The 23,624-nt window shown below is 37.5% G+C and overlaps 1 protein-coding gene across 1 annotated transcript in view; it reads left to right on the forward strand.

Moving 5' to 3' along the window:
• The window catches only part of CRPPA (CDP-L-ribitol pyrophosphorylase A), a gene marked incomplete at both ends in the record, with an annotated part of 119,183 nt that overhangs the window by 68,778 nt on the left and 26,781 nt on the right, over window positions 1–23,624 (forward strand). Inside the window, 3 exons of the mRNA XM_084260220.1 lie at window positions 1,051–1,140; window positions 1,852–1,944; window positions 4,627–4,755. Of these exons, the coding sequence (XP_084116346.1) occupies window positions 1,051–1,140; window positions 1,852–1,944; window positions 4,627–4,755 (312 nt within the window). The remainder of the gene's footprint in view (window positions 1–1,050; window positions 1,141–1,851; window positions 1,945–4,626; window positions 4,756–23,624) is intronic.

The raw sequence follows: 23,624 nt of genomic DNA on the forward strand, positions 1-23,624 counted from the left end.
ATTTGAAGTAATTCTTGACTTCTGTGATTTTTATTTCATTTTTGTTTTATTATTTTATTTAATTTTTATTCTTAATCTCTTTAAAATACCAAATGTCAACTATTCAGGGCTGTTTTACCAAATTTTCATCCCAAGATGTTTCTAAGGAATCTTTAGTGCATAAATATCAACTTTTGGGTTTCAAACTACCTTCCTTTGAAAATTAGCTGCCTAGGTATAATAAAAATAAAGACAGCTTTAGGTAACAGTACAAAGCCTTTTTATAAAATGTTGCATTTTGTACTTCTGTTGGGTTGTGGATTAAGTGACATTTTGAGGGAACACAGCAACATATTGCTTCCATTGTTTGTTGATGTATGTAATACATCTTCTGGGTAGATATAAAGCTCATTTGCATGGTGGAACAGTGAGATTTGCTGGTTTAATAGAAAGAAGCACATGGAGATTTTCTTTGCCTTTTTGAAAAGCTTGTTGTTTTATTTTTTTTTACTGGATTTAAAGTGTTATCTTTTCTTAGGGAACAAGTACCTCTTCTGCTACCTGGTTTGCTGCTTTACTTAAGGCAGTCTTGCGCTGATAATGTAGTAGAATCAACTTTTTATTTTAATTAGGATAAGATAATTTCTTAGCTGAGCAACCTGATCTAAAGGAGCCCCTACTTACTGCAGGGGGATTGGACTAGATGACCTTTAAAGGTCCTTTACAGCCTAACACATTCTATGAGAAAGTAATGAAATCACCTTGATCTTGTGATCAGTGTTTTCATCTCTGGGACCACTTGAACATCCCAACCCAAGCAGCAACATCAGTATCTGATAGTTCAGGGCTGTTTCTGGAATGGCTCTCCCTGGCAGTACACTACAGCAGCAGAAATCTCTGCAGGGTGTTGGACTCCATGCTTTACTGTTGGGCAATTTTTAATTCTCGTAATGGAAATAATTACCAGTTTTAAATAATTTGTATGAACAAACTGCCATAACAGTGGAAGCTTTAGCAGATAGTTAAGGCTAAAGTAAAATTTTTCACATAATATTATTTTTTCCTAATCAGGTTGAAGCTGTATCAATACCTCTAAGCAAAAATGATAGCAATCCACATGACATCTTTTCAGGACAGTGCTACAATTTCATTTGCATAAACGTAAGTAGTAAGGATGCATGCTTTTAATTTTGCACTTAAATGGATTAGTAATAGCAAAAAATAATTACATACTTGAATAATAAATTGTTAGTTATTTCTGTTCTCTTGGTCTATCCATTTTGATGCTTGGTGTTTCTGATGTGCACCAAACTAGACCTTTGAGATACTGATCCATTCTTTCTCTCCTGGCTGGGTATGTTGTTAAAGCAGTCATGAATCTTGAACAAGAAGGATACATCTAAAAGTAGTTTATGTTTTCCTTTCATATACATTGTATTGAAACAACTTGTCTCCAAGTGGTGTGCTGTATGTGTAGTCATCTAACCATGCATTGCCGTTGTAGCCTGTTTTGGACACACGCGTGCCATGCAATCTGCGTTTGGGTCCCTCTGTGGGAATGGGAATGTTTTAGGTGAACCGCCTATGAAACCACTCAAGACCCTTAAGGATAGATATATAGATATAGATATACACATACATACTTCTCAAGGGTGATATTATTAATACAATTTTTTTCAAAACCACGTAACTTTACCAGACCAAATCTTTAGAAATATATTAAAACCAAGCAAATGGCTACAAAACCAAACACAACTCCCCCTTGCCCAAAGTGATGTATCTTTTTTTTTAAAAAAAACCAGATCCTTGAATTGCATTTTTGTTAAATATTTGTTGTGTTTTTAATAATTCTAAACTTTTGTTTTCATTTAGGATAGAAAGTATGCCATTCAAGAAACCCAGCAACTAGTGAGTATGCTGGAAGAATCAAATATTCCTCTCTTATACCCAGTGGTTCTTATTTTGGTAGGTAACTTCTATAAGTTACTGTAGAAAGCATCTAAGGAAATATTTTTAAATGTCAGACTAGGTTTGAACTGTTTCAAGAGATGCTGCTAGCTTGGAATAAAATTGTAATTTTGAACTTTAAGTTGGACTGTGAAGTGCATCTTCAGCAAGTGTACTGCTTGCTGTTGGGAAATAAACCAGCATTAACAAATGACAATTTATTAGTGTTATATTACTGTAAAAGACTCATTGTGGCTAGTCATGTCAGACTTAACTCCTGCTTTGCTGTTGGGCTCTGTGTCTGCTGGCGAGGCTGCAAATGATGTGGTCTGCTCAGACGTTCAGTGGAAACAAAAGCAAGCGGCTTTTTCTTTTCTGTGCTGTGGTTTTAATGATTGTAGCTGTAAATATTCTGGACTTAATATTTCCTGAGAAACAGGTATGAATGCAAATAATGCTTACACAAGCTCACCACGAAACTCAGGTTCTGCCCCTAAGATCTCGAAGTCATTGTAGAACCCAGCCCCATTTTTAATGAAAGCCTGCTTAGTTAAGCAGCCTGCAGCATGTACAGATTATTTAGGTGGACACCTTGTCAAATACCCTTAGGAGAAAACAATACATTTAATCTCTTCGCTGTACTCTCCAGATCCATCAGTTGTTCCTGAAAATAGGAGAAAAGTCTTGTAACTAGATGGACGCAGTTGCAAACATCTAAAAGATGGATACACATCCATTTGTTCAAAGAATCTTTAAACATGAAGGACCCTAACTATAAAAAGTAATTTTCGGTTACACATTCAAATTTCATCAACTTGCCACACTGTATTTTAGGAGTACAAGAAGGGAAAAAAAAGAGAAAGGACTGGAAAGTACATTTTAAATAACTTAAGAATTAGCTAAACAAATCATTGGCTCATATTAATCACTGGGAACTATTTAAGTCCTTTAAATTTCTGTTCCCTAAAACTCATTACAGATGGTATGGTTGGGGGATAGAAACTTCTTCAGCAGTCTTTAATTAAATGCGATGTTAGGTGTCCTCTTCACTAAGGCTTATGAGTGGGATTCTCTTCAGCTTTATTCTTTGCTTTGTACTTCATTTAACATAAAACCTGACTGCACTGTTAGTGAAAACTCCTGTAAAACACTTCTCTTTTGATGAAAAAGGGCACATGAATATTTCTCGGGCAATTGTGACTCAGAATTTTAAGCACATGATGGCATTTCAATACATAGGTTGTAGGTACGAGCTGTACGGGAAACATTCTTTTCTATTCTCAAAAGAAAACTGTTCTTGGTAGTGAAGAATTGAAGGATAAATGAGGGAAGCAGCTAACTGCTTCCATTCTAACCTCATAATCAGGAACACTCTAATAGAGACTTTGGTGTAATTGGAAAGTTCTTGTCTATTCTTCCATTTCAGGACGTGTGTAACTTTTTTCATAACAATCTGATAATTAAAATAATCCATTTTATTTTTCCTTCCAATGTTGAGCTGCTTTGGTTGTAAGAATGACAGGTGGTGTTGTGCCAGTTTGTCTGTTTAAGTAGACTGGAGAGAATTATCCCAGTAAAAGGACTGGAGGCATCTGTAAGCTGAAGAAACAACTGAAGTCCTGTGTCTGGCCATAGCAGAAAAAGGAAAAGTAATGTTACAGGAGAAAGAGGATTAACAAAATTATGAGCGTTTGAAAATTGTTGTGTGGTAGAAGACACACCCTCCTGGTGAATATGCACTTAGACAGTAAACATCTTTTAAAAGTGTTGCAAGAGGAAACGGGTAAAAATCTATTATCTGTCACAAGCAATTGAACATAAGGTACAAAGGGAGCTTGAAATAGTTTTCCCAAGCACAGATCTTTGGGGCTACCTCTAAGCTCCTACCTCTCTGTAGTATTTACTTATGGATAAGTTTTATATAGATGGAATCATTCAGCCAGAAAATATTTTCCCTTTCTTTTAAGGGTAAAGGTATTTCTTCTGTTAATGGATGCTTTAACTGTACATTTCAAATCATCATCGTTAATTTTGATTTCTACAGTTAATAGAGACTTTGTGAATTACACTGATGAAACTGTGGAACTCATAAGCCATGGAGAAGGGTTCAGAGACCCTGGAGATTACAGCCCAGGTCCTGTAAGACCTGAGCATCTCCACTGGGTATGAGACCTGCTTTTCCCTCCCCAAGAGCTCAGGGTCTTCATATCGCTACCTTCTATTGAAGTAGTTTCTGCTCTTTAAACTTGATTGTGTTACCTTGACATTAATCAAATTTAGGCACTAAAGGGGTAGCAAGTTAAAAGTAAATCTTCAAAGAATGAAGTTCCATTTTGAAAAACTGTAAGAAAAACATTCGAATTTTTCTCATATCCGAACAGAACAAGGAAAAAAGAAAAGTCTGAAAGTTACTTTGGAACTTAGAATGTTAGCTTTTTTCTAAGTTAATTAAATATTTTTAATATGCAGTTAGAACATTATGCAAGAATGCATCAGAACACATTAGTTTCACTGTGCTTTGAAAAGAAATAATTTTCATGTCACTCAATATTTAAGTGGTGGAATTCAATATTAGGGGAAGTGAACAAATAAAAACCATTGTTAGCTTAACACACTAAAAGAAGATATTAAAAAATGTTAGTCTAAAATAACAAACTTTGAAAAAATATACTTTTTTTCCTCATTTCTGTTCCTTTGCAGATGCACTTGGATATTTCAGAAAATATTTCTTTCAGCATTGGGATGGAAGAACTAACTAGCATCAAGAAATTTGCAAAGGAAGTGAAAAAGAAAAATATTCTGGTTTATGGTCTCTTTATCCAACATAAGGTATGGAATTCTCATGCTGCATGCAAATTATCTACTTTTGTGATTTATGTGATTAATGATAGAATCTTCATTAAAAAAATATATCAAAGGGAAATAAATATGACATGAAAAAGAAGCATTGGGAAGATTCTTGTCTGTTCTTGTTCAAAATTCAGAAGAGCCTGTAGTTAGAGGCAAAATGAAAGCATTTTGATTAGAGAAGAATAAATGGTAAACATTTCATATGAGCATGGAAAAACATCAGGGCCCTTTTTGCTTTTCTCCTTTGAAACTTGGGGGTTTTTTCAGCATTAAAAAGGCAAAAGAAAAAAAGAGTTAAAATTCATTTGCTTGCTGGTTCTGCAGAATGTTACATTCCCTGTCCACATAGTGTTAGATGTGCAGGTGACAGAAATGGTGGTGAAACAAATGGTACCTGTGTCTGCAATAGCAGCACATTGCTGCAGCTGGAGGCAAAAAGGGTTAGCTCTCCAGCATCCTTTGTACTCACAAAAGCTATTTAAACAAAACTATTGTGCCTGGGAAACATGTTCTGCCAACCAGGAAAGTGCGTTGCCTCCCATGCAGATACAGTTTTGCAGCTTTTTAGCTTACTTAGTCAGCAGTGAAGGAAGAAGTTACAAATTCAATGGAAATGTTAATGCAGAAGCATACATGTAATCTCAAATGATTTTTTTTAGGTTGAGTAGGTGTTTGGGTTTAAATATAATTGATTAAACATGTCTAGCGTTATATAACTTTCCCTGGTATACCCAAGACATAATTTTCCCTCCGAATTCTGGTGGCTTTCTTAAGAGCTGTGAGTATTCATACCTAGCAGTTTATGGTTTTACAGACTTCTGATGCCAACTGAATATGCATAATGCTCTTGTGTTCTGTGTTTGTCGCTCGTTTGTGTGATGTCCAAGGGTATACAACTGTTTACAGTCTTCCTTCTGGTACTATCAAACCCCATCTCTTCCAAGGTGAATTCTGTCTGTCTGGCAAAATCGTTTGAGTAACTGTTGAAATGTAGCTCTGAGGTGATAGAAGCACCTTATCATGGTAAAAAGTAGCATTGCAAATACTTCTTTAGTGTAAGTACATTTTTTTCCTTGTAAACTTCATTCATTGTATAGATGATGTTTTTATATGCAAATGGATCAAATATGCATGTGTGGGTAACAACAGTTAGTAAAGCTGAATGGGGAAAAAAGGAAAACCTTTTATACTATACAGTGGGTTTTTGTGAACCTGGCACTAAAATGTTTTATCAGTAACAGGCACGTGTAACGACAATATGGAAAACTCTTGATCCTTGGTGGCAAGAGAATTGCAGCAGAACATTAGCTTTTGAAAATAAAAAGCTAGAATTATTATGTAAGATCACTGCAGGCAGAGCTGTCATTTATTACCATGGAAATAGTATTATATAGAGTAGAACACTTTGCAAAGTAAACTACTTTTAGCTATCTTGCTTTAAAATGGCTTTAAAATATGTCCTGCTCACAAAGGCAGGGATGAAGTCCTGAGTTCCTGTTTGTCAGTGGTTATTCAGATCATGTGTGTGTGTACATATATATGTGTGTGTGTATATATATATATATCAAGTTTTCTTTCAGTTGTGGATCTACAAAGAACATAGTTGTCTCTAGGTGAGGACCTATGGAAAGACTTGACATATGCAAATCATAGAATCACAGAATGGTTGGGGTTGAAAGGGGTTTCAGTAGATCAGCTAGTCTAACTTCCCTGCCAGAAATGACATAACCCAAACTTTATTGCCCATCTAGGGCAGAGTGAGAGGGACACTGAACAAAAGCAATTTTTAAAGTGAGAAGACATCTTTAAAACAGGTTGGTTTTGGTTTTTTTAAAAAGATTTCTTTTAATTCCAAAGCATGGTTTGAGTGTCATCAAGGTACTTTTAGTACAGTGCATTAGGCAATAGGTGAATCTGTAGGTGAATTCCATGCTTGAGGGTGGAAAGGTGAGTTTCATACAGGCATGGTGGGAGGGCCAAAGGAAGTGGAAATACAAAAAGCACCTGCTGCTGTAATGCAGGATACTGAGCCTGTTGTCTCAATAACTTCTTTCAGTATCTGCTTTCCACCAGTCCTTGAAAGCTATAGTTTATTTCCAGAAAAGAGTGATGACAGATTATTTCACAGAGCTTCCCTCTAGCTGACAGGTTGTATCATCACTACCAGACATGCATGGTTGATATACACACTTTTACTAGTTCAAAAACAGGGATAAAATGTAAAGGACAAAGAATTTTATTGAGACACATGACCATAGCAATTCACAGAACTGCAAGGTTTGGAAGGGACCTCCAGAGATAAAGTCCAACCCCCCTGCCAAAGCAGGTTCCCTAGGACAGGTCACACAGATAGGCATCCAGACGGGTCTTGAATATTTCCAAAGGAGACTTCACAACCCCCCTGGGCAGCCTGTCCCAGGGCTCTGTCACCCTCACTGTGTAAAAGTTCTTCTGCATGTTGGTGCGGAACTTCCTGTGCTCCAACTTGCAGCCATTGCCCCTTGTCCTGTCTCCACAGACCACTGAAAAGGGGCTGGCCATTTCCCCCTGTGTCCCACACCTAAGATATTTATAAACATTGATCAGATCCCCTCTGATTCTTCTTTTCTCCAGGCTGAACAGCCCCAGTTAGTTCAGCCTATCCTCTCAGGGGAGATGCTCCAATCCTTTAATCATCTTCGTAGCCCTTCTCTGGACTCTTTCCAGGAGATCCCTGTCTTTTTTTATACTGGGTAGCCCAGAACTGGATACAGTACTTCAGGTGGGGCCCGACCAGGTCAGAGTAGAGGGAGTATAAGTAATACCAAGGTGAAATTATTTTACACTTTGAAGGGTTATATGATTAAGTGGGTGTGATGATATGTTGATAAAAAAGAAGACGAGGGCAGTTTTTAGGATTCTGTACTAGAAAAAGAAATTTGTTGAAATATTTTGAAGATATAAAATTATTATTTATGTCTTGGAAATGCAAGTGGAATGCATAGGACTACAATTTTGAAAGTATTGGAAGAGGCTTGAAAGCCTAAAAAAGACTGTCTTCATCTTCATTTCTTAAATGCAGTGTTTATTTCGCATTTAGGAAAAGGTAGCAAGGACTTCTATGAAGAAGCTAATCAGGAAAATTAAAGGAAAAGGCTTTAATGTGCTTTATAAATGACCTGCTCTGTACCTTCAATTTGCTCAAAATGAATACATGTTCACAGCTTGTATACAAATAGTTATTTTTCTCATAAACATCATGCATGGAATACCAAATTACTGATAGTGATACAAAGATAGGTTCCTCTTCATAACAGCTTTGGATCGTGAAAATATTGTTGATTTAAATTTCACTTCTGAAAATACTTTTAAAGACAGTTCTTTTCTAAGTTCCACAGTGTTAGAAATTATTTATGCATTTCAAATGCAGAGGGGAAAAGAGTAAAAATTCAGTAAATTCCAGAGTATGAACTCGTAGAGTGAGCTTTTGAGGGTTTCTCTGATGTGTTAAAGGAAATAGTTGATAAGCAAGGTGAATTAAAATTAGGGAGAAAAAAAACCAGTTTTAATGGAAGATAGAACTGGCATATGTTGGTAACAGTGTTAGTAAAATTCCAACTGTTTTGATTCAGTGAGTACTTTACCTTGAAAACAAAATAAGAATTTGGTTCTAAGAGTAGTTCCCTCCCAAATACTCTTGTATAAAAGACATACCCTTACATTTCCATCCCTTCAGTGTCTTGACATTACATTCTGTATTCTTTAATTTCTTAGCCTCAACATCCCTTTTAAGTAAATCTTTATTCAGTAATAACTTGTGTTCTTTTCATAGCCTTTCCTCCTAATACAGGACCTTGATCTCACAAACACGTGTTAATATCTTCAAACATACCCTAGGTAGGTAGCGGTTTTATGCTTAAATGTGACAATAATGTTTTTTAAAAAATACTATTTTATCTATTTACTGCTATTCCCCCTTTTAAAATAACGTCTCCTGACTGAATTACAAAAACTAGTCAACACAGATAAAAAGAAAATACAAACAGCATTTCATAATATATGGGAGTGCAAATTCAGAAGCCTGTAAAGCTTGCAATAATTGAATCCTAATCTGGAAGTTTCAGTAATAACTTCATTAGTTTTCACAGAGAATAAAAAGGAGGAACAATTATAATCGAAAGTAAAGCATCCATGGATGGACATAAGAAGCCACAGAAAGTTTTAAAATATGAAACTAATACTAGTATATCTTGGCTATAGCACTATATTAATTTTAAGTAATCCTACTTCTGAGAGGCACTGACAGAATGTTGGGTCAGAACAACAAATATGCACTAAGGATTCTCTGGGGCACAGTGGCCCCAAATACTTTTGCCTCTGAAATTGCTTTTTGATTAAGATAAAGGAACTGGCAGCGTGAAGAATCACGGTCTGGACAGTAAAAAGGCACAAATGTTGCAATAGAATAAGTATTATGAAACTGCTTGAAACTAAAGGGGAACTTAACTGCGGGTGATTTCTTATGGAAACATACTGGACATTTATTGTAGTCTTTAGGGCTTTTTGAAGGCAAGATGCCCATCTACAGTGGGCTTGATGGCTCCCGAGATACTTGAAAGAGCTGAATGTTTGTTCTGACTCAGTGAGCAAAGAAGGTGAATGTTTATGGTTTCTTTTTCATCAGATATACTTTAAAAATAGTATTATGTGCCGAGATAAAGGCAGTGCTTCTGAAAACAGGGATCACAACCCAAAATAGCATCATCCAAGTGGCAAAGCAGAATGTGGTTTGGCAACCAGTAGTAAGATAATGAGCCTGAAGGACAAATGAAGTAAAATCACAAACTAAAAGTTTGATAACTTGCTGAAAACAAACAAGCCATGCCCTACTTGACCCCTGCATGTTTCTTAATTAATTTAATAATGAGCACAAAATTAGTCTAATGATTGCAATCTGATTAGGATGATTGGGATGCTGCCTGGAGATCTCTCTTCTCAAGATGACACTTTTATTTCTGCTGCAATGACATAATAGATTGTAATGAATCTAGAAACGTGTATCTATTCATAGAAGTACTTAAGGCCAAGTAATTACTGTTTAGTGTTTTCAAGAGCCAGAAAACGAAGTTTTAAGTATCATGATCCTACAGACTATTCACTCTTTCATCAAGGAAAAGTGGGCAAATGAGTGATGAGCCAGAGTGATCTTATTTGAACAGAGTGTAGGAGACAGAAACCAAATCCAGTTTGAAACTTTCTACATGTGTAACCTCATAGAAGTCAGCACCTGTAAGCTTATTAATACAGAGTTCTAGCAAGTCATTCACTAGTAAAACCAGAGATTGAGATTTATGGAGCCTGGACACTATTTTATCCTTAATTATTACTACTTTCTGCACTTGGTCATGACTGCATATTTTGCAATAAGTAGAACTGACACGATGAACAAAGTTTACAAGCACTGACTTCTAAAATAAAGCAAGTAACTCTTGAGAGGTCTTTCAGGGAATAAAAGATACGAAACTGGGGGGCTCTACCAACTTGATACTCAAGAATTCAAACATGTAGCTATCCTTTTCCCTTGGGAATGGCTCACACAAAAATAGTAAGAACACTCATAAAGGACAATATTCTGAATGGGCCATATTGCCTTTTAATGCCTTGAAAGATAGTAGTAAAAACGTATGGAATAAAATGTTTATGGGTGATGTTTTGTATCTACCAATTTTCAGTTCTTCAGTAATATTTAGCTTCTATTCACATTTGAATTTTGTGGTTGGGTGGACATTATTTGCTGATTCATTTGCTTTGGTGAAAAAGATTATACTTTTCTGGGGAAGAATAGTTGTGTGCCATCAGTATTTTCACACACGAGCAATTACAGGTAACTTTCTGACCCACCTTGATAGTTTTGTCTTTGATTTTGTTTTAAAATCTCCAACAGCTCATCTTTCATTCATAGATTTTTACTGTGTGAGTATGTGGAAATCTTAACAGGCTTTGTTCAAAAAGTGTATGATCAAAACCATTGGTCCATCTAGTTGGTTTGATCATCAGAATATTTTATCTGTGAGACTTGCTCACATAAAAGCACATTTACAGGAACTTCTGAATGTAGCCCAATTTTTAAATATAAATTTAGTCATACTGCTGTGCAGCAACTGCTTCACTAATTAACTACCGAAAATTCGTTCTATATTTAATACTTGAAACACAGAAAGCTGAGTAGTTCCAAAGAAATACTTCTATGTGTGAATATTTTTTTCTGCTGTGTAATATATACAAAAATAATAAACGAGCTAGGTAGCTGCTTATTTTAAACTGAAATCAGTTTGACCACACCAGCGTTCTGCATCTGATTTGTAACACTCAAAGCATGTGAAGAAATTAAAAAAGGCCACATTTTTTGAACATTAGTCAATTCTGGGGTTTACCAAAATGTTGGTTAAACTTTGGGCTTTAAGCCAAGAAAGGTCATCAACATTTGAGCATTAAATTACCTAACACAAAATCTGGCATCTCACTTTTGCTCGACGCGCCCTGGTGCGTGTGTACCATTGCGGGAGGCACAGCGGCTCACCTGTACCGCTGCTGATTTTAGCAGGTGTCCTGAAGCCTGAGACTGGATCAGATCGATCAACAAATTGCGATTGTCACTCTCTTATGCAGGCTTTGAGTGTGCCCACCTTCAGTGCATGCATACGTGCTTTTCTGTTTGCTTGCTTGTTTTCTCTGTCTTTCTTCTCACTTGCCTCTCCTTGCTTCCCCTTGAGTCTTCCTCCCTCCTCGCCAAAACAGGTAATAAGTCAATGGATTTATTACACCTAAAATGCACTCAAATGAAGCATTTCCACAAACTAACTTCACAGGGCAGTACCAAATTCCCAGTCTGAGGAAGACAAGCTTTTTAGAAAAATAATTGGTAACCTTTTGGGTTTTCATTAAATAACTGTACGGGTTTTTACCAGAGAAAGGTCGGAAAGTTTCTCAATTTGTCTCTGCTGTTATAGCTTCCAGGCATTTAATAAGCTGCACAGAAAATTATGAGATTAATGTTTTATGCCTTTTTACACATGACCTTTTCAGACTTATTTCGGCTGTTGAACTTACAATTGGAGAAATCGGAGTTCTCACCTCACCTTGTTGGCCAAAATGATTAAGGCATGTCGACTTACCTTAAAAGTCAAGTTTTTGTAAAATGGTCTTGAATCTTCCTTGATTTTGTAGTCCATTTCAGCCACTGTGACAATGATATTCACTGAAGGTTTCCAGTCTGCTTCTTTTGTGGACATTTTAATTGTGTAAAATATATTACTCTAAAGAAAATAGTATGCAGAGAATTTTGGGGAGCAAATGGATTCAAAATGTGAAATGCTGAGCTCTCTAGAGGAAAGCAAAATGTAATACACAATATAGGAACTTTGACGAATATGTATGTATTAATTATGCTAGGTACTTTAATGTGAAAGGAAATAAACATTGAATTGGAACCATTTGCAGGAGCAAATAATACAAGCATCAAATCTTGAGTTTCATCTTTAAATCAGTTAGTATAAGTTATTCTGGGTTTTTTTTCCCTCTGACAAAAGCTTTGATGTTGACCTCCTATCTCTTAGTGGAAACATATAAACATTTAAGATGAAAGGATATTGACACAAAATTTTGTTTGCAAACAAACTGCTTTTAACTTGTTTTTTTCCATTGCTAGCTTGCCTAACAGAAACCTGTGAAGTCCATTGTATCTGTTTATGGATAGTTATACTTTTGAATTTAGTGCTGCAATTCTTGTCTTAAAGCAATGCTTCTACTCTTTTGCTAAGCCAGGCATCAAAAATTAGCCTTCTCACCTTGCTTTCATGCTATCCCCCAGAAGCATCATTTAGCAGATAACCAAATACTCACCTATAGAGATGAGCACTGCTGTTTTTTTTCCTGACTTAGCTCTGAATACGTAAAACAACATAAAAAAAGGATGCTTATTAAAATTGCTATGTGTATTTAAGAGGCATTTTGCAAATGTTACCAGCTTGCTGTTGTGTTAGTTTTTTAACAATTTTTGTAGTTTGGATGCACTTTTTTTTGCAGAAAATTATGACTGAAATTTTTCAGACAACTTTTCCAGTTTCGGTGCAAAGTTTAGTTTTGTAGCTGGTTAAACAACACTGAAAATAGGATTTTATATATACATCTATATTACCTGTTTGGCTGTATATATCTGTATACATCTGGTACAGCAGAGGCAGTGGCCATCAAATCTGTACTGGGAATGTTAACTTCCACTTTCCCCCTCTCCTGCTATTTACTAGCAGAAATTAAGTAATCCAGCCCCATGCTGATTTTGGCAGATTTCTTTACAAGGGTTGGAAACAGTGCTTGAGGTTTCTGTATGGATTTGAGGTACTGAGCTCCAAATCTTATTTGTCACTTAGATCAGATAGTTCATATGAATGTCATCCACTCTGGAACATATGCAGTGATGAAGTATATAAAATAATATTTGATATTACGCTATTGCAAATGACTATAATGTCAAGAATGAAAAATGCCATTCATTCCCCAGCCTGTGCACAGCCTTCAGGTGCCAAAGAGTTTTTTAACAATTATTTGGGAAGATAAAAATAAAACAGAGATTTTGGATTTAAAATATTAGAAAAATCAATAGCTTATGTAATTTATTTGAATTAAAGAACATGTGCCCAGTATAACTGTGATAGAAACAATAGGTAATAATAAACCTGCTTTCACTACTCTAGAATTTCTCCAGCATGCATTTTCTATGGTCTTCAAAAGAGATTGATTCTCTTTTATATTCTGGGTTTTGAGAAATGTGAACTGATCCAGCCCCCATTTACTGTCTTCTGTTGTACTAGGGCTGTGTTTCTTGACCACAGCAGGACTTTTCTTTGAATGAAAGGTGATGTGCCCTTACACAGGATGAGTGAGAGCTTTTGTTTTCACATGTTGTTATTTCCATAGCAACGTGTTGTTATTTCTATATAAGCTTCTTTCAGTATAACTAACAACACTCATCTAAACTTTCATGAACTGGTCAAGCACCTTTTCAAAAATGAGTAGGTTTTTCTGCACCCCTCCATCTTACTGGAAGATCAGTTGTGTTTTATCTCCTGCGTTAACAGTGCAGTCATATCCTTTTCAGAATTATTTGTATAGAATAAAGAATTCAAGCTCTTCCATCCTCCCTTTGTGTGATACCCCATCTATCCTTGTAGCTCCTTTGTGCACTTGAACATTTTCAAGATTTGTACAGCTATGTCACTCACCTGTCTCTTCTGGAAGTACCTGTCCTGACAGATCCCAGGTTTGGGGTTCTTTATTGGGGTGGGCTGCTTATGCTACAGTATATTACCATCAGAGATGACTACAATCCATCGGGTCGGAAGTTTGTCTGGGCTATTGTCTTGTGTCCAATGCTAGTTGTAAGGAAATGCCTAGGAGAGAATCAGATCAGGGCAAGTATATATGACATTCCCTAATTCTCTCCCTGTACACAGTTGCTGGTAATTTCCTGAGCCTGAGCTGTTTTGTATGGAAGTATTAGCCTTTATTAGATTTCTTTCCTATACTCTTGTCTAGTTCTCTGAGGTCCCTGTAAACTTGTAGCATGCACTGCATCCCTAACAAACAACTGCATCAACTGGAAAACAAAGAGAGATGGTTTGTCTCAAAATAGTGTCCTAATCACAAAGTTTTGCTCCTGGCTAATAATGGTCTCCTGAAATCCCATCACTTCAAATGTGAAATACATATATTCATCCATATTAAGTTTCATTTATGTGGCTAGTTACTCAGTTTATAACTGTCTTTCTGCATTTCATTTAATCAGCACTACCCTAATGAACTTTTTATCATAAGAAAACACATATTATTGCTTACTAATTTTTCCAGTTTGTTTATGGATGTGTTGAACAGCATACATCCTATACCAGGTCCCACCTGAGCTGTGTGAGTTCTGTTCTGAGAACTGACAATTACTTCTACCCTCTCCACTGTGTGTTCTGAGAAAGTTTGTATCCATGTCAGGGCTTCCATCTCACATCATGGCACCTTCATTTTTCCTTTGACAAGGAATTTTGTTGAAAATCTTGTGAATCCCAGTAAATTTCAGTTGACCCACTCCTTTGAAGAAACCCACTAAGACTGCAAAGTAAAACTTCAAAAGAAAGACCTGTTGGCTCTAACTCACTGACCACTATTCCTATCTTTTTTGTCTGTTTTTGGTTAAATTTCCTGGTACAAATTTAAAGCTTTCTATTCTGTAGTTCTGTGTTTCTTTTCAGATTTTTCTAGCTTTCAGGTTGGCAATTGCTGTGATGCAGTTGTGCCCACTAAGGCAATTTTTAAACTAGAGATTATGCACCACTGTTAGGAGCTGAGCTTCAGAACTTTTGGGTGAATGCCATGTAGTCCGGAGGATTTGTTAGATTCCTCTCTTTAATTTCTTGCCCACCTCCTCTACAGTTACCTGTAATTGTACAGGTTATTTGGCTGTTAACAAAGAGGGGGCCCAGCATGTGAATTTCCCCACACCAGTTTGGAGAGTTAATTTAGTTTCTGTTCAACAGCTGTATCTTTCCCAAGTGCTCTCTGTACACATCGATCATCAGTTGGCCCTACAGACTCTCTGGGAGACTTCCTGCTTCTGATGTGTCTGAGGAAAGATTTATTATGGGTTTTGATTATTTTTGGTAGTTGTACCTCAAAATCTTTTTATTTTATTTTATTTTTTTTATTGCCTTCCTGTGTTTTTATATTTGCTGTGCCAAAATTTATGATTCTCTCTACCTTTTCTCTCTGGGCATGTTTCCATATTTTTGAAGGATGCCTTCTTGTTCTTATCCTTCTTATATGCCTTCTCCTTATCCTGCTGTTCCATCATACCACCCTCTTTCTGCCCTTCCTCAAGCCTTGCCCCTGAGATCGTCCAGGCTTTGTACTTTCAATATGGTCACTCTTAGGACCTTCCATATTTCCTGTGAGGATTTAATTCTTGCAGCTGTGCATTTACCTTTTCTTTTTTTTCCCCTTAGCTTTGATCCATTCTGTGACAGGTCTCTTCCTCATCCCCTCATCTGCAGTTTGTTTTGTTTTCTCCCTTGATCTGCAGTGTTGCCCTTTCTCTTTCATGGATTTTGAGCATGACTCTTTCACTGTCTTCATTCTTCTTGTAGTTCTAGCTGCATAGCCTGATTATTGTTGCAAGATTTCTTATATTTTGTCCTGTTTGTTTTCTGTTTACTGTGACAGTTCTATTTCACCTCTGTTGGGGTTTTTTTCTGCTTTGTCTTTACTGACATGTGCTTCCATGGATCTTCCTGCTCCTATTGTGGCCTGTCACCTGGATTTGTTAGTCAGCAGATGTTTGTAAATTTTATGTTAGCTGGACAGGCTTTTTTTCTGCTTTCTTCAGCCATGACCTCATGTCCTATCTAAATGTTTCCTTCGGAGACTCCTAGCACAACACATTTCATGCATGCTGACTATCTTACAGGTTCAGTGTGTGATTCCCTTTGCAATTTAGTGTTTTCATCTCCTGCATATCTCTAGGTAGAGAAATGACAAAGGAACATGCAAGCTACCCTGACATCTGTGAAGAGCTCCTACCTTGCTTTCATGCCCTTGTCAGCCATGGTTTCTCATCTAGCCACTTGCCTGTTGAATGGGTGAATCTCTTTAGTTCCTGCCTTCATGGGTACGAATATGTCCCTGCTCCTTCAGTGTTCCTTACCCACATTCACTCCAAACAGCTTAGAGACCTTGTTGAAAGCAGCATCTAAACCAACCAACCACCAAGCAAAAGACAAGCAAACAGATTCACTTACAGCCAGTAAATACATGTTCTTTCTCTTCACCGAGGGTAAGGCCAGAACAATCTCTGAATGCATTCTGCAGCTTGCTTCTGGTTGCTGAGAGCTGTTTACTTTCTAACACTGAGAGATAACAGGAGCACCTCTTGCGGCAGCTTCATCTCAGTAATGTTAAGTCTCTAAATATTTCTTCTGGCTTTCATCTAAGTATGTTTTGCAACATCTGTGTATGAAGATATGTCCCTATCTCGAGACAGTGTGAGATGCATAGTGTTTGAAGTTAGATTAAACTCTACTGTGAAAATTCTCTTGAGACATGGAAATGTATGAATTCAGGATTAATAGAGGTAGAATGAGGGTTTGGTTTTTTTTTTTTCCGTTTTATTAAGAAATACTCTTATAAAGACATATATATCATAGGGAGCTTCCATGGATAGTGATTTTCATTTGAATTTGTTGTGAAGTAATTTCTGAAAGCTGTTTTCCTATCCTGCACTTGGATAGTGGAAAATGTCACCATTATAGAATTTCCAGCATTCACTGTCTGAATTAATTATATTTGATTTTAAAACATGCTTTGAGCTGTGTTTTTCGTAAGCCAATTTTTTAAAAAATTCTAAATAATATTTCAACTATATTCTAAGCCTTCCAGTGTGATTTCCCACCAGCTCAGAGAAGTCATACTTTCTGCTGAGAGGCAGAGCCCATTACTTCACAATGCACTTAAATAAATCTGCTTGATTTATAACTGTTTTGATCTCTGGCGATTCCACCAAGCATAATCTTTTAAAAAATGGGATTGTTTATATTTTAGTTTGACTCAACCTGTGTGGTACTGGCAGCAGCATGAATGCTCATTTGGCAGAGCCTCTGTCTTCAGCTTTTTCCCTGACTCAGTTTTTCCATTCTTATGCACATACGTGCTCATCTCTCACTTGTGTATTTAATTCTGACTTAGACTCATCAGACCCAGTCTTGAATTTTGTAGGCAAAATTTTTAGTAAAACATCTGAGAGACACAGATCTCTGTATGGTCTCTGTGTATGATCTCTGCTTAAATTATAGCAGTAAAATGAAGTGTGCTTTGTAAGTGTGACTGCACACAAGCTTTTATGTCCACTCATGCCCTAAGCTGTTTTAGAAGATTCACCCTGTCTTGTGAGATCTTTCATTTTCCAAAATGAGGTAAAGTGGCATCATGGCTTTCCTTTGACTAGATCAGATATTAGTTTGAGAGTTCAGCTTTTGATTTTTGTCCTCAAAACATGCTCTGTGCTTGCAGTGTTCGAGGCACAAAGATTAGTCTGTGGAATTGTGGCATAACTATCATTACAAGTTCGTGGAGTTAATGAAACAAAATTGTTGGTGTTGTCAAAAGGGGACAGTATATGCCTTTTCCTCTGAAGTTGAGAGTAACCTTCCTCCATCTTTTGATGCTGCTGTTGGAGAAAGGTCTTAGTTTGTTCTCTAAATGGAACGAACTTCCTCTTCTACTAGAAGTATATGCTACATAGCAACATAATTTTGGAGGTTTAAGTCCTTGTTACGTAAAGGATAAGATAACTGGGCAAAACTTGATGCAGCTACCCAGAGTAGAGATGAAACACGCTGGATTCTGTTTGTAAAAGCAGTGGCAGTACCTGAGGAGTCTGCCCTTAGTACTCTGTGTTTGGGCATAAAAATGGAGGCATATATATTAATGTTTCAGTGTTTGCATTTATTTCTTGGATTTTAAAACCATCCATAAAGTGCCCCAGCTGCTTGTGTTAGACAGGAAGGCAACTGTTACTTTCCTTCCTGACAAATAATTAACACACTGAAATGATTATGGCCTAAAATAATTGCATTCCTACAAAGAGATTGGCATTACTGAGGTTCACATAAATGCATACTACTGCAGATAAACCTTGCAGGTTTTGATTTTCAGAACCTGTTCAGAAGTGGTTGGTCATTATCTGAAAATGGAAATGGCTAGAGTTTCCAGTGAAAAGTTTGAATTAAAAGTGTTTTCAAATTCTGTAAGGAGAACATACTATGTTTGTTACAGATAAAATATTTTATGCTGAACACATTCTTTAAGCATTATGCTCTCCATCAGGAGAGAAAGAAATATATTATTGTTAGAATACCATTAGGGAGCAGTGGTCTAAGAGAGGAGATATTTCAGGATAGGAAAAGATTTTGTGATGTGTTTTCTCCCAAGCTGTTTTGTTATGCTGTCCTGAAAATGCAGATTTAGAAGCAGCCAATCCTTTATCACATGCACGTTTTCAGGAACACAAAGGTAGGCAAGGCAGATTATTAGTGCTGTATGTGTAATCCAGTAAATCTGTGTACGGGTGTTTGATCCCACAGGAGAGGGTGAAGCAAGTGAAACTCTATAAACAGAGTGTGGTTTTAGGCTGGTCATCATGGGAGACACATGTAAGGGGTGGGTCAGTTCTCAGACTCCACACTTCATCTCTAGCTGGGCAGGTTTGGTCTGAGAGAAACCATGCCATCCTCTGTGTACGTGAAGTAGATGATCAGTCACAATTACCCTGATACTGGTAGGTGCGCAATTTAGAAGCTCTGTTAGTGAGCAAAGTTGAAGTTTCAGTGAGAGTAATGGCTTTTTAATTGACGGATATGCTCAGAGAATTGCATCTGTGGTAGGTTGACCCTGGCTGGAGGCCAGGTGCCCACCAAAGCCACTCTGTCACTGCCTTTCACAGCTGGACAGAGGAGAGAAATGAAAGGCTTGTGGGTTGAGATAAGGACAGGAAGAGATCACACATCAATTGCCATCATAGCAGCCACCTCCATTGTGGGCTCCTCTCTCCAAGTGTCCACAGGTCCTGCCAGGAGCCTGTTTGTTCCGGTGTGGGCTTCTCACAATGTCATAGTCTCCTTCAGGTGTCTCCATCTGCTCCAGTGTGGGGTCCTCCATGGGCTGCCAGGGAAATCTCTGCTCTGGCACCTGGAGCGCCTCCTGTCCCTCCTTAGTCACTGACCTTGGTATCTGCAGAGTTGTTCGTCTCATATCTTCTCACTCTTGCTCTCCCACAGCAGGGTTTCTCCCTTCTCTAGTGTGTTATCCCAGAGGTGTTACCACTGTTGCTGATGGGCTCGGTTTTGGCCGGCAATGGGTTCATCTTTGAGCCAGCTGGTGTTGGCTCTGTTGGACATGGAAGAAACTTCTAGCAGCTTCTCACAGAAGCGACCCTCACCACTACCAAAAATTTGCCATGCAAATCCAATGCAAACTGATACCTACTTGGTTTTGAACAGAGAACAAACCTTGAGCAGCTTTAAAAGTGCTTCAAAAACTTAATATTTCTGTTACAGGATTTAACTACTGAATTGTTTCTAAGAGTTTTGTGGTGGAAACCTGCTGTGTCTCCTTGGTACTAATTATGTGCCTGATTTAAAGGAGATTCTTTTCAGTGCCTTAGATATCTGAATTAGGTGTTTTAAAGGTAGTTTACCCTGACTTGCCTGGCAATATAATGTAGCTAAAGAATAAATTTTAAGCTCATTCTCATAAAGCCACTCCAAATCCTCATTAAAAAGTTATTTTGAAAATGGCAGTACTGTTTCTATGCCCTTTACACCCTTCCAATGAAGATAATTTTAACTAGGATTTCTCTAGAAGAAATAGTGTGGAGAGTTGTTTCTTAATGGTATAATATAAAATATCTCCTGCATTTCCTAAATCCTTTTGGAGTGGAGATGACTCTGCCTTGTTTATAAAGCTTCACAATATTTTGGGGTGATTTACTCTTTGGGAGCTTCTGAAGTTTCATTAAACATGTTTGTTTGGATATCACAATTCCACTTACCAAAGTTTAATCCAGAACCATTTTAAAGCAGTTACCTGTTTTACTAATAACAGCTGACCATGCATTTATTACACCCAGCTGATGTAAGGTTTTGCTGGGTAGCTACTTAGTAACTCTTACTGGCATGTTACAGGAAGAGAAGGCAAACATCGTAGTAGTTTCTCAAGTTTTGCCTAAATTTTGCAAAAGATACAAAAATTGGAAAAGAGAATGGTTACAGTTGTCTGTAGGTGCAGCCTCTTAGCTTTTTAATATTCTCCCGAAGGCTTATGTGATGTTTGGTGGAGATTTTTTCCCCCAGTAATTGAGAAAAGTGCATTTCATTACTGGCAATCACTGAACAAAGGTTAATAACGTTTTTTTTAGAGCTTATAGAATAATTGGCCTAGTGAACTCAAATGACATTTTCCTTAATTCCATCTATCACTGATCAGTTTTGCTGCAAGATACCTTGCCACTCCACTTTTGGAGGTATTAATTGGAAAACCATGGTTTTCTGTCACTAAGATAAATTTGTTTTCTGAACTAATAAAATCTTTTTGTTGAAATAGTTCAGCCCAAGAAAAGAGTGGGCATAAAATACAATGGTGTAAGAAAGTAGCTGCTTAGAAACTAGAGACAGAAAAAATTATCATCCAGCTTCCCCGCTGTACATGCAGTATCATTCCTTTAAGTGAACATTATTGTGTTTGCCAGCTTTCTGTGTTGGTTTTCACACCTTTATCCATCTTGCAGAGGTGATACAGTTCAGCTGTAATATGTGTTTGTTTTGTTTACCCGTCTAGTTCAGCTTTTCAGTTCTTGGCAAAAAACATTATGTAATTAACTCTGAATATTTTTCCTCTTCTAATTCTTTCTGGTATGAATTAGGCCATTCTCTCCTTCTATTCATCAAGGACATATTTTGTACTAATTAATATTACAGCATTAAGAGAAACTGCTTGGAGGCTTACTGGCTCAATGCCTAATTACTGCCTACATATTCTTGGTGAAGTGGGACAGGAGCAATAGCTTTTCAAACACATACAGAAATGTTCAGGCCTATTGTTGAAAAGCAGTCTTATTTTCTCCTCCAGCTGTCTGTCCTATTCACACTAACGTTCAGTTACATCTCATTTTGTTAAGTCAAGATCTTCCTTCTTGTTTTCTTTTGAAAATGATGTTCACTCTTGCCTCAGACCAAAGGTCATCATGGACTGGAGTGCTGCAGCAGGGCAGACCTAAGAGCTTTAGATCAGGAAACTTATTTTAAAATAAAAGTTTTTACTAAAATGTAGTAGCACTGGTGTAACCATCAAAGTGCTTTCTCAGAGATTCTCTATCAGTATTCCATATTTGATATACATGCTGGAAAATGTACAAGGAATTATCCAGAACACTTGTTAGGAGTGTTTCTCAAATTGGGGGTGGGGGGTGGTTACCTGCATGCTGCAATTATGCAGGAGCCGCAAGTAGGATATATTTTCTAGAAGCAATATAGCAGTGTTTAAAATGCTACTTGCCAGGACAGTTAAGGATGTAAAAGAACAGATTCACTAGGGACAGAAAGACTGGGCAGAATAGCTCAACAGAAAAGCATAAACTTTCTCATTAGATACTTTGGTGTTAATTAGTCTTGGCTAGGACACACCTATGGTATGGGTCCAGTGGGCTCATTTTGTTTCTGTGATGTTCTCATTGGTAACAGCGTGATTATTATTTTAACAAGCTGTAGTGAGCACTGTAGGCAAGTTGGTATCCTGACTTATATGGTGTTTGGTCTAAATTTGTTGTCTTCAGGGCTTTATTTGGTAACTAAGGTAAGTACAGGAGGAATATAAAACTGACCAAAAGCTTTCTCACTTAAACATAGGATGCTTTTTGTTGGGTAAGATTAGGAAAAACTCTCCTGGCTGTGCCTAAAGATGGATCTCTGATTAGGAAAGGAATGTTCTTATTTGTGTAGTTCTCTGAGCAGATGAAAGGCGATTTACAGCATGCAGTGTGGTTTGAGCTGCGTGGTCTGTTTATTTACTTACCAAACACTTGTAGCCTGTCCTAACGTTGTGTTTTGCAGAAAGGGAGTGAAATCCTGGTTTTATGTTAATTAAGCATACTTTGTCATGCATCAGACTATCACCACCTCCTGCATAGCCACTACAAAGTGTCCTAGCTTCTGTCCCTTCATGGGGATCCTTGATGGAGTCTATGCTGATGGAGACTCCTACCAGTCTGAGCTGTGAGCTAAGCTGGGATTGGAAAATACAGTAAATGAATTACACTTCATTTTAAATTCTTCTTTCCCACTTTTCTTTTATTAGGAGGATAAGCTGCATCCTGATAGAGAGGATGAACATAAGATCAGAAATACCTTTTCCTCTTTTTCCTGTAAGCATCAATCCAGATTTAGGCAGGTGATGCAGCTATATAAGCATTCTTTCTTCTACATACGCTGTTGTTGTTAGTGAAAGCTACAGCACGGAAGTTTGCAGACGTTCCTCTGTACTACTCATGGTTTGTTGTCCTGGGTGTCAGCTTTCCCTATGGGCTGTCACTTCCACAAAGCCTCTGAACAGACCCCACACAGGCTTTGTTTGGGGGTTTTTCTTCCCCCTTTTCTTCCTCCAGCTCATTCTGCCCATTTAGGGCTGTTGTACAATGTGTAATCATTGAGCTGGGGAAGAATGATTTTTTTGTGTGCTCTCAGTCCCCCTCATCATGGGCACCTGGTGCCAAGAAGAGTGGATAAAGAGGGGTAAACAGGCATTTGAACTAATGGGGGAGAAAAAAGGCAAAACAGGAGTCAACATTGCAGGAGATGGAAGGAAAAAAGACTGGGAGTAAGGCAGCAGCAGTGAACCCAGCTTTATATGGCACAGATGGGGCAGATCATGGAGTCCATGATAATTTCACCAGTCCTGGCAGTCTGCAGCACTTGTCTGCGCTGTTCCCAGTGGGTCTTGTGAGGCGAAAAAGTGACTAGTCCTATGGTATTAAAGTGCTTTATGCAGAAGAAATGTGTTGCACAAAGAAACCATAATTACTGGAGTTACGATATTTGAGTGAATATTTGCATTTTAAAATAGAAACTGGATATAGTGAACAGTTTATTTCCTTTGTATTTTTCCCGTGTAAATTTAATTACGAGCTGGCTGATCTGAGTGTCGACCACTGCCCACAGCTTTTCCCTTGAGAACAAGAAAGGCATTGCAATATCCACATCATCTCTGAATGAGAGGAGAGG

This window comes from Gallinula chloropus, assembly GCF_964237585.1.
Source record: "Gallinula chloropus genome assembly, chromosome: 2".
Taxonomy (NCBI): Eukaryota; Metazoa; Chordata; class Aves; order Gruiformes; family Rallidae; genus Gallinula; species Gallinula chloropus.